The sequence below is a fragment of the Trifolium pratense genome, linkage group LG3 (genome assembly GCF_020283565.1).
Source record: "Trifolium pratense cultivar HEN17-A07 linkage group LG3, ARS_RC_1.1, whole genome shotgun sequence".
Taxonomy (NCBI): Eukaryota; Viridiplantae; Streptophyta; class Magnoliopsida; order Fabales; family Fabaceae; genus Trifolium; species Trifolium pratense.
The window spans coordinates 18323909-18340988 of NC_060061.1; the positions used below are offsets into that span (position 1 = coordinate 18323909).

At 34.2% G+C, this 17080-nt stretch overlaps 1 protein-coding gene across 2 annotated transcripts; it reads left to right on the forward strand.

Moving 5' to 3' along the window:
* The first annotated feature begins 1007 nt into the window (after positions 1-1007).
* Positions 1008-9538, forward strand: LOC123918488 (myosin-14-like). Of its 2 annotated transcripts, XR_006812793.1 has the most exons (15): positions 1008-1044; positions 1141-1514; positions 1747-1959; positions 2051-2367; positions 2452-2496; positions 2965-3048; positions 3131-3298; positions 3503-3651; positions 3925-4110; positions 4704-4829; positions 4951-5021; positions 5122-5219; positions 5408-5568; positions 8190-9006; positions 9245-9538. XR_006812793.1 is itself a non-coding variant. In XM_045970551.1 (7 exons), exons 3-6 carry the CDS (start codon positions 2275-2277, stop codon positions 3296-3298), a joined length of 390 nt encoding a protein of 129 aa, XP_045826507.1. In that variant the 5' UTR covers positions 1074-1514; positions 1747-1959; positions 2051-2274; the 3' UTR covers positions 3503-3531. The 2 variants fall into 2 exon arrangements, 1 of the variants encoding a protein (XP_045826507.1); XM_045970551.1 differs by lacking the exons at positions 1008-1044; positions 3925-4110; positions 4704-4829; ... (3 more) ...; positions 8190-9006; positions 9245-9538 and having other exon boundaries at positions 1074-1514; positions 3503-3531.
* The last annotated feature ends 7542 nt before the right edge of the window (positions 9539-17080 follow it).

Below are 17080 nucleotides of genomic sequence, written 5' to 3' on the forward strand. Positions count from 1 at the left end.
GTTTTGGTTTGTATATTTCTTTTTAAAGCATATCTTTTCTTGATATTTTATTTCCTCTGGTGTTGCATGGACGATAATAATTTTCTTTCTCTTGTTTGATCTTCCTGTTTTGTATTATGATTCATTTTTTTCTGGTCTTTTGATTGTGAGGTTTGATTTGCTTCTGACTTTGATACATGTTAATTGAAAAATGACGTTTTGAAACAATAACATTTGATTAGTATCAAGCCTCGGGTTTATTTTGGTATCTCTACTTTGAATGCAAATTATTTTCGTTACTTTTTTTATCTGCGCAATTCTTGTTGTCTAGTCTTCTGGATTTGCTCCTCTATGATTTACCTTTAATACTTATTCTTTCTTATTAATATTGAAAACTATACATGATTTGAGATTTTTTTGTTTGTTTTTGTTTTCGTGTTTTGGGAGAGCTTGGTGGGCCTATCTTCGTTATGCTGATATGTGACTTGGTTTGAAGAACTATGCTACTATTATTTCTTGTTTCTTTTTCTTCAATTTGTTTGTTACAGCCTAATTTTAATTTTCATGTGGTGTTAAGTGTTAACAGAGAGTAAGATTCACCGTCTCAAGTGTCTCTGCTGCATATCCTCTGTGGACGAATCAATCTTACACATGAACCAGAATGTTCAGTTAGCTGTGTTACATATTATTTCCTAGGCTTGGTGATTTGTACTCATATTTTAATTCTTCACATTTCGTTATAGTTGTTTCAGCATCCATGCTTTGATCCCTTTGTGAATGCTTATGGTGAGTTTATCACATACACTTCCCCTTTTATCTATGGGAAATAATTGGTATCTTATAAGTTATATTTATTTCTTCCAGTGTTGAAGTTTTGGCGAGTTTTTGTAACGTTTTACTCAGTGGTTTAGCATACAAAATTATGTAGTAACTCTTCCCTTCCCAAGATAAGGATTTTGGACAACTTGGTTAGGTGGTGTTTGTTATTATGATGACCTGTTTCATTGTAACGTTTCATATTGAATTTTGCTCGGTTGTTTCGGCGAAATTATCTACCATTGTTATGTGGGATAAATGGATCATTTTTATTTAAATATACCTTTTCAAGATTGGAATAGTTGTCCTTTGACTAATTTTGTTTGTTTAAATATACCTTTTCAGGATTTTGAATTTTGCTCGGTTGTTTGTTTTTGTTTTCATATTTTGGGAGAGCTTGGTGGGCCTATCTTTGTTATGCTGATCTGTGACTTGGTTTGAAGAACTATGCTACTATTCTTTCTTCTTGGTTCTTTTTCTACAATCTGTTTGTTACAGCCTAATTTTAATTTTCATGTGGTGTTAACAGAGTAAGATTCACTGTCTCAAGTGTCTGTGCTGCATATCCTCTGCGGACGAATCAACCTTACACATGAACCAGAATGTCCGTTGATGGTGTGATGTGGTAATATTGATTTTTGTGTGTTGTTTATCAGATATCTGAGTATTGGGAGAGCTTTTCGAATGTATAATTTTGTTGTGGATCTGTCTTTTTCAAGGTGAGGAGTTGAATATTTATGACTCTGTTGTACATCTCTTAGCTTGATTATTTTGTAAGTTTGTGATACTTCATTCACAATCATTCAATTTATAAGATATTATTATAGTAAGATCAGTTAACTCTAGACAATATTTATCTGGAAACTTTAATTGGTGGAGGAAACTTGTATTGTACATAATATATTTTTGTTTCCCTTGCAAAGCTTCTTAAATCTCTTGGAACAAGTGTAGGTTGACATGGAAGAAGCAAAAAAACAAGAAAATGAAAATTTACAATCTGCTTTGCACGAGATGCAACTTCAGTTCAACGAAACCAAGTCATTGATTCAAAAGGAGCGTGAGGCTGCATAAAGAGAAGTAGAGAGAGTGCCTGTCATACATGAGGTTCCTGTTGTTGACCATCCTTTGTTGGAGAAGCTAACTAGTGAAAATGAGCAACTCAAGGTGAGCTGATTATGGGCATTAACACTTCCTCTTCACTGAAGAGTATATTTTACACTTTGAATTATTAATCACTTGCTGGAGTCCATTGCAGACCTTGGTGACTTCATTGGAAAAGAAAATTGATGAAACAAAGAAAAGGTATGAAGAGGCAAATAAACTCAGTGAAGAAAGGTTGAAGCAAGCTTTGGATGCTGAGTCAAAAATAGTCCAGTTGCAAACTTCTATGCAAAGGTTTAGATTTTGAATTAACGCTTTGTTGGTATCCTGTACATAATGTATACCATTTTGACCCTTTTTACTTAAATATTCTGAGATATGGAATATGAAAATCAAGTTCTTCGGCAACAGTCTCTGCTTAACTCATCTGTCAAAACGATGTCAGAGCACCTTTCTACCCATGTATATGAGGTAAATTGTGCTTTCTTAAGTATGTATTTCTGCATTCTATGTATGCAAGCGTGAATCTTTTGGGCTATTGATTTTTATCTGCAGAAGTTGGAAAATGGTCACCATTTGGTAGAAGATCAGAAAGCTACTGTAAGTGCATTAATATCTACTCTTGTCTACATTCTCTTTCTATAGCATGCCAGTTGTTATGTTGAATGGCATCTAAAATGAGCTCTCTTTGCAGGAAACACAGACTGACACACCTTCGAAAAAGTTCGGTACAGAGTCTGATAGCAAATTAAGGAGATCATACATTAAACGTCAACATGTGTGTGCTTAAAATTTTACATCTAATATTCCAGTTCTTTATGCTACTATTTTGATTTTTATATGAGGTAAATTGTGCTTTCTTAAGTATGTATTTATGCATTCTCTGTATGCAATTGTGAATCTTTTGGGCTATTGATTTTTATCTGCAGAAGTCGGAAAATGGTCACCATTTGGTAGAAGATCAGAAAGCAACTGCAAGTGCATTAATATCTACTCTTGTCTACATTCTCTTTATATACCATGCCAGCTGTTATGTTGAATGGCATCTAAAATGAGTTCTCTTTGCAGGAAACACAGACTGACACACCTGTGAAAAAGTTCGTTATAGAGTCTGATAGCAAATTAAGGAGATCATACATTGAACGTCAACATGTGTGTGCTTAAAATTTTACATCTAATATTCCAGTTCTTTATGCTACTATGTTCGTCTTTTTAACACTTATTTCAAATGTAGGAAAATGTTGATTCCCTTATCAATTGTGTTATGAAAAATATTGGATTCCATCATGCAAAGCCTATTGCTACATTCACCATTTACAAATGTCTTCACTGGAAATCATTCAAAGCTGAAAGGACAAGTGTATTTGATCGCCTTATCCAGATGATTGGTTGTGCAATTTAGGTAATTTTTTTATTTAGAAATATACAAGTATAGTACTTTGAACCTTCCCCTAATAACTTGAGCTTTTAGGAAAATTAATCCTTCATATATGATTCTAATTTTCAGTGAAAGTTTATAATTTTTTTTTTTGTATTGTAAAATTACATAATGGATCCCTTATCCAATATAACTTTTTTTCTTCCTTGCTTACTTTCCATAATCAAGACGACAATTATCTCATGGCTTACTGGCTGTAAAATACATCTACACTATTGTTTCTGCTCCAACAAAGTTTAAAATCCGGTGGTTCAAATGACGCAACCCCAGTTAGAAAACCACCAAATCCAACATCCCTCTTTGGCAGAATGACTATGGTAATTGTTGATATTTAATATTATTGTAAATATATTCTAGAGTATTCTTAGCATAGCATATTCCATAGTAATATTCCCTTGTAATTAATGCTCTTAGTATTATATAATGGAATGTCCGTGATGCTCAAATACACACGGTTTTCACCAATGCCTCTTGTGTTCTCTATTATTTTCTATTTCATCAGTAATAATAATCTTACAGTGTTTGTAATCTACTCTCCCTTTAACACTTAAAAGATTTCATATTTATTTGTTACCTTACCTGAATTGCAGGGTTTTCGGTCATCTCCTTCGTCTGCCAACCTTTCTACCCCATCGGAGGTTGTACGCAAAGTAGAGGCTTAGTATCCTGCTTTGCTTTTCAAGCAACAACTCACAACCTATGTGGAGACAATATATGGTATCTTGCGGGACAACTTGAAGAAAGAGTTGGCATCATTTATTTCGTTATGTATCCAGGTATTTTGAATACAATTGTTTAACTGAATCTGAATGGGATAAGTAAAGTTGAATGTCTTATTATAATCCTCAGTTCTCATATCTTCTCCATATATTTTTTTTTTTAAGTTCATATCTTGTCCATATATAATATCTGCCTTTTCGAGATACTTTATTGTTTCTAGAAATTTCTAAGAGGACTCTGGTCCTCCGATGTGTTTCCTATCTTTTCTCCGGATGGTCATAAGATTCTAGAGGTGGTAAAGTTGAAATCCTGGAGTTGGTTAAGTGCTAAGTGGACTGGTTTCAGATTTTTTATTTCTTTGTGGTTTACTAATCCCGTAGGATGCTAGGGATTTTTTGATTTGTATAGCAATTACCGGCAGAATTATGTTGTATATAGTTGTTAGGTCCCTGGTACTGCTATATGTGTGTTTCGGTAGTTGTGCTATTCCAGTTTTTCATTGTATCAGGCAGACTGTTTGCATTCTCTTCTTGTAATTGTCTTCTAAGTTTTGGCACTTGGTCTAAAATTGAGTTTCAAATAAAGTTTTTAGCATATAATTTTTTTTTTTAAATACTATACTCATGCAATTTGTATTGCCGATATACAGGCACCAAGGACATCTAAGGGAGTCTTAAGATCTGGCCGATCTTTTAGTAAAGATTCTCCCATGGGTCATTGGCGGAGTATTATTGAATCCCTCAACAGTATTCTCTCTACTATGAAAGAGAACTTTGTAAGAAACTAATATTATGGCTTTTTAACAATTTGAGTATCATGTAATTACTTTTTTTACACTACCTGTTTATGCTATTTATAAAAATTGCTTATACATGATATATTGTTTTGGGTTTTAGGTGCCTCCTGTCCTTGTCCAAAAGATCTTCTCTCAAACATTTTCATATATTAATGTTCAACTCTTCAACAGGTAAGTAGTTTTTGCATGCATCCTTTGACATAATTTTTTTGTTTGTCATGGTGTTTTGATCTTAATGTTTAACATTCTGTTTTTAATAAATGATTGGTAGTCTTCTTCTGCGGTGATTGTTGCCCATTCAGCAATGGAGAATATGTGAAGGCTGGTTTAGCATAATTGGAGCTATGGTGTTGCCAAGCAAAGGAGGAGGTATTCATTTTTTGTTTACTGTATTGTGCTAGATAGATTGAGTTATTGCATAAATTAATTAGACGCTTAATAATAATAATAATAATAATAATAATAATAAGGCAATCACCTATTGCTACTCTGTAATGGCTTTTGGGTTGGTAATATGTGTCTTCGGAAAGTCTAACCAAATTGCCTTGGGTTTGCAGTATGTTGGGACATCTTGGGATGAGCTCAAGCACATTAGACAGGCAGCTGGATTCTTGGCAAGTGTTTCTTCGGAAAGTCTAACCAAATTGCCTTGGGTTTGCAGTATGCTGGGACATCTTGGGATGAGCTCAAGCACATTAGACAGGCAGTTGGATTCTTGGTAAGTGTTTCTTGTTTCATAATATGGCACCATTTATCTTACTGATGTTGTTAGAAAATTTTGATAATCAATGTGGTTTACCATGCGTCATGTTTTGCTTCCACTTACTGTAATTAATTAAAATCCGACAGTTTCACCATTTGAGTTTTTTTGACAAAGTAATTCCTGTCTAAAATACACATGTGGCTTTGCACTGTACTTCTTTTAAATCGTTTTAACCGTCAAAATGAATCTTTTATTGCCAGAAAGTTCATGCTCAAACAAATTTCTATAAGATTTGTTCAATCATATTTTAAACTTAGGTATCCAACTTACTTGCAAAATGCGTAGTGGTGAACAGTGGGGTTATCCAGGACCCTGGATCAGGGGTGCAAACTTTTTTAACTTCAATTTTTGGTGTAAATTGGGTATTCTTTACTATAATTGCAGAAACTAATCCCTTGAGCCAGGTAGAACCACAATAGGTAGCAAAATTATCCCTCAAGAGTGTTAACATTGAGCCATTCCTAGGGCTGAATTAGAAATCCATGACCTCTGGTTAAGATGGAAGAGACCCTTATCATCTCATCCAAGCGCTTTTGGGTCATTTTTGCCTTTAATTAACAATTATAATTATATATATATATAAAACGAAAATTTTAAATAAGCATAATTTATTTGAATCCCGACCAGTATGGCTTGTCAGAAGTATAGGCACTTGACAACAAATAAATTGCACAAACAATGAACCTAATAGGCCTGTTTTCATCAAGAGAGAAAAAAGACAGGTGCAAAGTTAAATATTGAGGGGGTGTGATGTGCTTAAGTAACTAGTGCAATTTTCACAAGTACTTGCACACCCTCACTTTAGAGTAGATCTGCCTTTGGCAATGAAAATATGAAAAAGGTTTTGACAATGCAGTTATTAAATTTTCTTTTTGAGTTTGGGTTGGACCTAACTCAATTCCATAAATCTGCCTTGTGGTTGGACCTAACTCAATTCCATAAATCTGCCTTGTGAGGTGGGAAGCATACCACTTATAACTACTATTCTGGCTTTTCTGTGTTGCAACTTTAATCAATTGTTTAAGTTTAATATGGTGACAATTATTGGATTTTAAGTTAATTTTACTTTATTGTTTTTTTGTTGATTCTTGTTATTTACTCTCTCAATTTACATGAGAGAAATAAATGAATGTGCAACTATGGAGGAGATTATAATTGGTTGGGGGGAAGCTTTAATACTATTTTTTTTTAAGCAACTTCAATACTAATATTTTCTTACAATTGCCTCTTGTATATTTTTTTTAGTTTATTTGATTCTTGAGAATCTGTGTATATTTGTCAAGACCCGATACTAACTCATATTTGGAATGACTCTGTGCTGGGATTATTCTTTGCAAGTTTGGCCGAAATTATCAAATAATGGTGATTCGTCCTTGGGATATAATTGGTCTTTTTATTACATGTATATGTATTTGTTCCTGAATAATTATTCTTGGATCGTGGGTATTGAAGTTTTGGTGTTTCTTCTAGTGTTGAAAGTTTTTATTTGTTTTTGTATCCAGAACTTGAGTACTCTGACAAAGATTAAAAGATTTTGGAATGACTCTTTGGTCTTTCCCAAGATGAGGAATTTTTGACAACTTGGATACATAAACTTGATCCTGATGATTTGTTTGTTAGGGATAACTTAATTTTGTCGGGGGAGGTTTTCTAAATCTTCTTTACTGTTTTGTTGTTTTTATTGTGATTAGTGATTTATGATGATGATACCTAAAACTATACCCTCCGCATTACAGTGGCCAAAGGACTCGTCTGTATTTTGTGGAAGCCAAAATTGTATCATTTAATATGGCTACATGATCTTGCAAATTGGTTGGAAATTTGGTCAACTCTTCTAAGAATCTTTACATTTCAGTTTTTTTTTTATACTCAGCCTATACATTTGTCAATTCCTGAGTTTTCTTTGTGGGGGTTACAGGGGAGAGAGCCTATAAATATGTGTTATGGAACCCATGGCAGATAGAAACTCGCTGTTTTTTTTTTTACTTGGTTACTTTGGTCTCCTGATGTTGAGGTTTGATTTGGTTCATATTTTAATGATGTTGAGCCTACTATGAATTGTTTGGGTTTTAATTAATTGCTCTTCCAATTCTCGTTTGGTTATATATGTACTCTTTTTGATATAATTTTCCATTAAATACATTTGCTAACGCTGTTAAAACTAAATAGAATATTGAGATATTCGTTGATCTATTTTTGTAATGAGCTTATTTCTGATTTTTGGATATCTGGAACAATTTGCAATTCTTGATGATAATGAATAAGAATGATAATGGCTATTTGCTATAGATACATAGATCAAATTGAATGTTGTGTACATGTTCTTATGCAGTGTGGTTTTGTCAAAATAATGATGTTCTTTCATCATAGCACGCAGCCTCAAGTTTTGGTTTGCATATCTCATTCTAAAGCATATTTTCTTGATATGTTAGTTCATCTGGTGTTATCGTTTTCTTTCTCTTGTTTGATCTTCTGATTTTGTATTCTGGTTCTTTTTTCTGGTCTTTTGATTTTGAGGTTTGATTTGGTTTTGGGTTTGATACATGTTAATTGAAAACTGACGTTGTTTTCTGCAGTGCAGTGTGTTTTGAAACAATAACAAAAACGACGTTGCTTTATGGCTTTGATACATTTGAGTTGTTTTCTCAGGTTTATTTTGGAACCTCTACTTGTAATGCGAATTACTTTCATTTAATTTTTTATCATTCGATTCTTATTGTCTAGTCTTCTGGATTTTTTCCTTTATGATTTACCATTAATACTTATTTCTTCCTATGATGTTCACATACTTTCCGTTCAACCTATAATGCGTAGCTTGCAAGGGATCTAGTGGCAGGAAGAGGTTCACATACTTCCTTCCCAGCCTTGGGATAAAACAATTGTTTTACTTACAAGTTACATGTGTGTATTTGTTTTGAGATAGTGTTGGAAGCCAAAATTTGTTCATTTAATATGGCCTTGATCTTGCAAATTGGTTGGAAATTTGGTCAACTCTTCTAAGAATCTTTACATTTCAGGCTTTTTTTGATACTCAACATATACTTTTGTAAGTTCTTGAGTTTTCTTTGTGGGTACAGGCGAGAGAGCCTATAAATATGTGCTTTACTGTGGAACCCATGGCAAACAGAGGCTCACTCTTTTTTATATAATTTGTCATTCAATAAATTTGCTATCGTTGTTAAAATAAAAAGAATATCTTATATTCGTTGATCCATTTTTGCAGTGAGCTTATTTCTGATTTTTGGATATCTGGAACAATTTGCAATTCTTGATGATAATGAATAAGAATGATGATAATGGCTAGTGTAGCGGGCTAAGAAGTTTCAATTTTTAGAATGCGTTGATAAAATGGACAAGAACATGGAGCCAAGAGTTTTAATTTGGTGATCTTTGGTAAATTCTTTTTGTTTCAATCTTTATCGATTTTGAGAGCATATATTTCCTGATTTGTTATTTATTCTTTGTTGTTGCTGGAGAGTATATGATTTTGATTTACGTCTTGATTTGCTGTTCTCAGAATTTCATAGAATCAAACTTCTCTCGACTCTTTTTTTACTCATCAACATTTTGTATAATTTTTTGATATAACTCTTTGTTTGGTAATCAAGAGACGCGTTTATCTGTTTTGCAGCGGGTTAAGAAGTTTCGATGTCTAGAATGACTTGATAAAATGGACAAGAATGAAGAAAGATTCAATATAGATAAATCAAATTTCTTCATGTTCTGTATTCTTATTCTTTTCTGCTTGATAATTTGGTATTTTGGTTGTGGTTGGTTTCATTCTTGGAGTTTGCTGGTTTTATTGTAATGATTTAATTAATATTATTATCGATTTCATTCTTAATAGACTTGTTCTTCCAATGCCTCTTATTTTTCAGATATAATTCTTCGTATACAGATGGGTGTTTTGCTTTTAATCTGTTGGCAACACGCTGGAGTTCTGATTTGAATTTTTCTTTTTTAAGAAAGTTGATGCATGATTATCACCCTCTGGTTGAAGTTTTTGTGAAGCTTACTGCATGATAGTGTGTTTTGAAATCATTAGATATGTTTTGGTAAACTTTTCAATTCATCTATTCTCTTTAATTTGGACTCAAGCCTTAGTCTGTTTTCTTATATTGGGACTCAATTCCTCTATTATCTTTTTGTAAATATGATATTCTGATCAGCGCCTTGGTTTGGAGAATTATGCTACTATTATTTCTTTATTCTTGGTTTTTTTTTACAACTACTTGTAATAGTGTAATTTTGCTGTACATGTTTGATGTTCACAGGGTTACATGAATTTATTGTATTTCATAAGTGTGTCCTTTTTCAATCACACTGCAACATGTTAATTTTGTTGTCTGAAGTGGAGAAATTGGAGGTAAGTGCCTTTGCGGTTATTTTCGTTGCTCTGTTATATATTGTCAGATGTTGGTGGGCTTAATTTGGCAATCTGAACTTAGATTTGAACATTTCTGCAATCATGCTTCTTGATTCTTCTCTGCAAGCTTGGGGGAGATTATCAGTATTCATCATTGGGATATGCAGAACCTGAGTACAATATTCTGGAATAACTCTTTGTCCTTCCTGAGATGAAGAACTTTGGACGACTTGGTAATGACGTAGGTGTTGTTTGTCTGATGATTTGGTCGTTGGATAGGTTTTCTATATAGTCTTCTTTTACAGGTTTGAGTGGTTTCAATTGTTATTAATGATTTAGATGATGATGATACTCCTATAAAGATATCATTTTGGTTAAAGTTGTCTGGGACTCTTCTGTGTTAGGAGGAATCCAAAATTGTGTCACATATCATGTGCAGGCTTTAATTTTGTTATCTCTTCTAAGACTCTTTACGTTTCAGTCTACGTTTGATACTCAGCATCTACTTTTGTCAGTTTCGTTGAGTTGAGATTTCTGTGTGGGTGAAACAGGGGAGATAACCAGTAAATGTGTGGGGTGCTCGTCGAACCTGAGGCAGGCAGAGGTTCTCATACTTTTTTGTGCTTTAGGAATGCCAGTATGAAGCATTTAAGATTTCTAGATTTCATCTTTTTATCCCTCTCCATTCCCTATAGATGAGGATTTATGGACAGTTGCTAGATGGCAAAATAACGTTCTTCACAGCGTAGAGGCTCGAGTTTTGATTTTGGTGATCACCGGTAAATTCTTTTTGTTTAAGAATTTCTTTATTGATTCTGAGAGTGTATATTTCTTTATTTGTTATTTTTCTCTTTGGTTTTTCTAGGAGGAGATGTAATTTATGTACACACAAGTCCTTCTGGTTCTATCCTCCTCCTGTTTTCTCACTCTTTTTTCCTTGGTTACTCTGGTATATGTTGAGGTTTGATTTGCTTCTTCCCTTCCCAAGGATTAGGAGTTTTGGAATACTTGGTTAGGTGTTTGTTATGATGATTTCTTTGTTGGGGATAAGTTGGCTAGGGAGAAATGATATTCTTCTAGTGTTATTTTCTTTGTTATCTTTTTATTTATGTGTACTCCTAAAATGATATTGTCATTGTTACAGTGGCTCTAGGACTCCTCTGGTATGGCATGTGGGAATATAAAACCGGAAATTTGGCTTGTGGCAGGCAAGGTTAACATACTATCCATTGAATTCAGCCTTGAGATAAAACAGAAATTTGGCTTGTTTTGAGATTGGGCATATTTGTCTTTTTATGGTGTGTTTACTAGTGTTGGATTTCTTGTTTTGATTTTGTATCAGCGGCATGAATATTGAAGCATACAAGATTTGAAGTATATATTGTTGCATGTGCCAAGGATGAGGAATTCTGGACAGCTTGGTTTTGGCTCTCTCTTGTTCTTTTAATTTATCACTTCCCTTGTTATGATTCTTTCACTATTTTCTCGTCCTTTGTGATATATGAATCTTCTGTCTCAAATGGGTCTGTCACAACGGGGAAGCCTAAATAATTGTCGTTTCACATTGTTGTATTCTAAAGCATTTGGTGATTTCTATTATGACTATGTTTAAGTCTCATTCTTTCTATTGTGAAGATAACCTATGAATGTAATGTAAGATATAAATGGTCATTTTTATTTAAATCTACTTTTTGTGGATTGTCATAGTTGTCTTTTGCTGGTGTGATGTGGTAATGTTGAATTTTGTGTGTTTTTAACAGGAATTTGATGTTCTTTCATTATAGCATGGAGCCTCAAGTTTTGGTTTGCATATTTCAATTTAAACCATATTTTCTTGATATGTTAGTTCATCTGTTGTTATAATTTTCTTTCTCGTGTTTGATCTTCTGACTTTGTATTCTGGTTCTTTTTTTTCTGGTCTTTTGATTGTGAGGTTAGATTTGGTTCTGGCTTTGATACGTTAATTGAAAAATGATGTTGTTTTCTACAGTGCAGTGTGTTTTGAAACAGTAACATTTGAGCAGTATCAAGCCTCGGGTTTATTTTGGAACCTCTACTTGGAGCATGAGTGTGACGATTCCAGAGTAAATCTCTTTGCCATCCTCAAGGATGAGGAATTCTTGACAAGCTTGGTTTGGCACTTTATAGTCTTGTTGATTTGCTACTTCCTTTGTTATAATTTTTTATTTCTATTTTCTTGTCATTTTTGGGAAATTGTTGGTTTGACATACTTCTTTTGACTCTCTTCACTCTTGTTTTATGAAGAATTGTTTGCAAAATTTTTGGATATAATTCATTGGATGATTGAGATATGTGTTTATCCATTTTGCAGCAAGATGAAGTCTTTGAGTATGTAGAACATTTTCAATTGTGCCTGAGCTTAATCTGGCAATCTGATGATTTACACCTGCCTCTGCGCTTTGTACTTACTTCTCCGTCCATGCTTCTCATTCCTTTTTAGGATATAATTGGTCTTTTTTTTACTTATATGTATTTGTTCCCAAATGATAGTTCTTTGATCATGTGCAGGCTGGTGTTGAAGCTGTGTGTTTCAGTATCCAGAACCTGAGTAGTACTCTGTCATAAGGTACAAGATTCTGGAATAACTCTTTTCCCTTCCCAGATGAAAAATTTTGAACAATTTTGGTTACGTCATGTGTTGTTTGCTCTGATGATTTGTTCATTGGTGACAATTTAACTTTGTTCGGAGAGATTTTCTCTAGTCTTCTTTTGCTTTTTTAACTGTTAGTTGGGATCTATGACGATGATGGGCACCAGCATCTGCAATTGGCTCTCTTCATGTTTTCTGTTTGAGGATGTAGTTTACTTGACTCCTTCGTCAGTTTCTGTTGCAGAGATTATCAAGGACATATTCTTGCTTTGATGTTACACGGGAGAGAGCCTGTGAATGTTTTTGCTTTGGTCAATTTTCCTTGAATCAACTTGGTGGGCCTCTCTTTGTACTGCTGATCTGCGACTTGGTTTGAAGAATTATGATACTATTCTTTCTTGTTTTTTTCTACAACCTATTATCCTCAGCGTAATTTTTCTGTAAATGTACCATGTGGGTTTGGCAAAGCAAGTTTTTCTGTAAACTAGAGGCAATCTTCAATTTGGGTTTCACTTCTCTGAATATGAATTATTTACATTTCATTATATCCGTTTCAGCATCCACGCTTCTTGATTCCTCCGTGAAAGCTTATAGAGAGGTTGAGATACTATCCATTGAAGTCAGCCTTGAGATAAAACAGTAATTTTTTTTCATATCTGTTTGTTTTGAGATTGGTCATATTTGTTTTTTGTCCTGCTATGCTAGTCTTGGAGTTTTTTTTCTTCTTGTTTTTGTATCAGCAGCATGAATATTGAAAGCATACAAGATTCGAAGTATTTATTTTTTGCATGTGCCAAGGATATAAGGAATTCTGGCCAGCTTGGTTTTGGCTCTCTCTTGTTCTATTAATTTACCACTTCCTTTGTTATGATTCTTTCACTATTTTCTTGTCCTTTGTGATATAAGAATCTTCTCTCCCAAATGGGTATCTGCCACAACGGGGAAGCTTAAATAATTTTCATTTCACATGGAGCACTAATCTTCTCAATCATATATTCGCATTGTTGTATTCTAAAGCTTTTGGTGATTTCTACTTTGACTATGAATTCTTCATGTTTCTGCCTCTTGAATTTAGTTTTCTTGATTCCATAAGTTCCATGTCGGTGTCACACGTGGTTCCACCTCTCAAGGAGAACAAGCGATAGATTGAAGATCAACAGGGCTTAATCAAATAATCAAGGAGGAAAGGAATAGGAAGAGGATATGGACTGTTAAAGCTGTTGCGAGGTAATGAAGTTCTGCATGGTTGTTACAATCTAGATAACCTATCAATGTAATGTGGGATAAAACTGGTCATTTTTACTTAAATATACTTGTTTTTGGATTAGATTAGTTGCCTTTTGATGGTGTGATGTGATAATATTGATTTTTGGGTGTTGCTTATCTCAGGAATTTGAGTATTAGGAGAGCTTTAGAATTTATGATTCTACTATATCTGTCTTTTTCAAGAAGAGGAGTTGAATATATATGATAATATTGATTTCAGGAATGTGAGAACTGAAGCATACAAGATTCTAGAGTATATCTTTTTTCCTTCCCCTTGGATGAGGGATTATATACTGAATTTTACTTAAGCTGCTTTGGTGCTTTACTTGATCTATATGTGGTATAGGTGGGGAGCCTAACGTTGTACCGTTTGACATAGAGGACCAGAATCTCCAATTGGCTTTGACTTGTGACATATGTTCAGATTCTTGTTATGCTTTCATTTAGTGATCTCCAATTGGTTGTGACTTCTGCAGTGTGGTAGTTCTTCATAGCATGGATCCTCGAGATTTAATTTTCCTATCTCTATTTAATTCTATCTTTCTCATGATTGTATTCTATCTCATTCGTGGTTTTGGTTGCGTTATTTTGCTTCTGAAGTTTTCTGTTCTTGATTTCTTAAACCTAATCAAGCTGATTTCCACCTTGCTGGTTTCAATCTCAGAGTTTATTGTACCTTGAATAAGAATCAACGTTTTTAAAAACAAATAAAGCGATGTGGTGCCGGGATACTATCCCGGTAGTGTTTTTTTAATAGCCTATCCCAGCATTGTTTGTTTCAAATATTATAGAAGGCCCGACCAGGATTTCTTGGACACGTGAGTTTTGTGATACTTCATTTACAATCAGTGGCTTTGGGTAAACCTGGTTTGTTCATTGAATTGCTTGGTATTAATTTTCCAGGTTGTGATCGTGCGTGTATTGAATTATATGAACCTGTGTTGGGCAGACCTGGGTGGGTGGGGTTCTTAGGTGAGAGATAAAGCTATGATTGTGCAACTGTGTCAATCACACTGCACCTTGTCAATTTTGCTGTGCTGAAAATGGAGATTAGTGCCTCTGCGCTTTGTACTACTTGTGTCCTGTGAAATAATTAACACGTACAACCTTGTCAATTTTGTTGTGCTGAAAATGGAGATTAGTGCCTCTGCGCTTTGTACTACTTGTGTCCTGTGAAATAATTAACACGTACACATGAACCATCATGTTTTACTAGATGTGGTATATAGTTTCAATTGTGGCTGAGGCTAATCTAACAATCTGATGTTTTTCAACTGCCTCTGCACTTTGTACTACTTCTGCCTCCTTGCTTCTCTCATTCATTCTTGGGATGTAATAGGTGTGCGAACTGGTGTTGAAGTTTTCATGTTTCATCTAGTGTGGAAGTTGTGTTTCAGTATCCAGAACCTCAGTACTACTCTGTCATAAGGTACAAGATTCTGGAATAACTCTTTTCCCTTCCTAGATGAGAATTTTTGGACAATTTTGGTTACGACATATGTGTTGTTTGCTCTGATGATTTGTACGTTGGTGACAACTTAACTTTGTTTAGAGAGATTTTCACTAGTCTTCTTTTGCTTGTTTTTACTGTTAATTGTGATCTATGATGATGATGATGGGCACCATAATTGCAATTGGCTCTCTTCAGGTTTTCTGTTTGAGGATGTAGTTTACTTGACTCCTTTGTTAGTTTCTGTGGCAGAGATTATCAAGGACATGTTTTTGCTTTGGTGCTACAGGGGAGAGAGCCTGTGAATGTTTTTGCTTTGGTAAATATTCCTTGAATGCACTTGATTCAGAATAGCTTCAATACTACTTGTGTCTTGTGAAATAATTAAATAGTACACATGAACCTCCTATTTTGCTGGATGCGGTATATATTTTCAACTGTGGCTGAGCTTAATCTGGAAATTTGATGATTTTCAACTGCCTCTACGCTTTGTACTACTTCTGCATGCATGCTTCTCTCATTCCTTCTTGGCATATAATTGGTCTCTTTTTAGTTATATGTATATGTTCCCAAATGATAGTTCTTTGATCGCGTGCAAGCTGGTGTTAAAGCTGTGAGTTTCAGTATCCAGAACCTGAGTAGTACTCTATCATAAAGTACAAGATTCTGGAATAACTCTTTTCCCTTCCCAGGTGAGAAATTTTGGACAATTTTGGTTACGTCATATGTGTTTGCTTTGATGATTCATTTGTTGGTGACAACTTATCTTTGTTGGGACAGATTTTCTATAATCTTTTGCTGGTTTTTACTGTTAGTTGTGATTTATGATGATGATGATCCTAAAAAGATATCATTTTCATTACAGTGGCCTGGGACTCCTATGTTTTAGGAGGAAGCCAAAATTGTGTCAGAAATGTGTGGTTTGTTGTGGAACCCGTGGCAGACAGGTTCACATTGTTGTGGAAATGTGTGGGATATAATCGGTGTTTTGATCTGGTTCTGGTTCTATCTTTTGTTTGATCTTCATGTTTTGTAATCTTATTCTTTTCCGGTCTTTTAATTTGGTTCTAGCTTTGACCGCCATACATGTGAAAATTGAAATATGACATTGTTTTCTGTAGTGTAGTGTGTTTTGAAACAATAACATTCTAAGTAGTATTAAGCCTCGGGTTTATTTTGCATCCATGCACTTGGATTGTGAATTATTTTCATTTCTATTCTTATTGTTTAGCCGATTTATTTCTTTGATCTACTTGAGGAGTTGGGATAACTTGGTGATCCTCTCTTTGTAATGCTGATCTCCGTCTTGGTTTGAAGAATTATGCTACTATTCTTTCTTCTTGTTTATTGTTCTACAACCTATTTTCCATAGCGTAATTGTTCTGTTAATGTATCATGTGGTATTTGCAGAGAAAGTTTTACCAAGGTTTGGTGTATTACAAAAGTATCTTTCTCAATCACACTACACCTTTTCAATTAGCTTCCTGGAATGTAGAATATTGGAGATGAGTTTCTTTGCCGCTTAGTACTATTTACCTTCTGTGAACAAATTAACAAGGACACATGAACCATTATTTCTGATGGCCGTGTTATATATTTGCTAGGCTTTAATTTGGGTTTCTCTTCTCGGAATATGAATTATTTACATTTGATCATGTCCGTTTCAGCATCCCGGCTTCTCGATTCCTTTGTGAATGCTTAGAGTGAGGTTATCACAGATTCCCTTTGTTTTTGCATTTCTTCCAGTGTTGAAGTTTTTGTGTGTTTCTGTATG

What these genes read in the sequence shown, in the direction of transcription:
- LOC123918488 (XM_045970551.1), top strand. Translation starts at nt 2,275, where the DNA reads ATGGAATATGAAAATCAAGTTCTTCGGCAACAGTCTCTGCTTAACTCA. An exon ending in TAGAAGATCAGAAAGCTACT is followed by an intron (nt 2,497 to 2,964) that starts GTAAGTGCATTA and finishes TTCTCTTTGCAG; the next exon opens with GAAACACAGACTGACACACC. An exon ending in CATACATTGAACGTCAACAT is followed by an intron (nt 3,049 to 3,130) that starts GTGTGTGCTTAA and finishes TTTCAAATGTAG; the next exon opens with GAAAATGTTGATTCCCTTAT.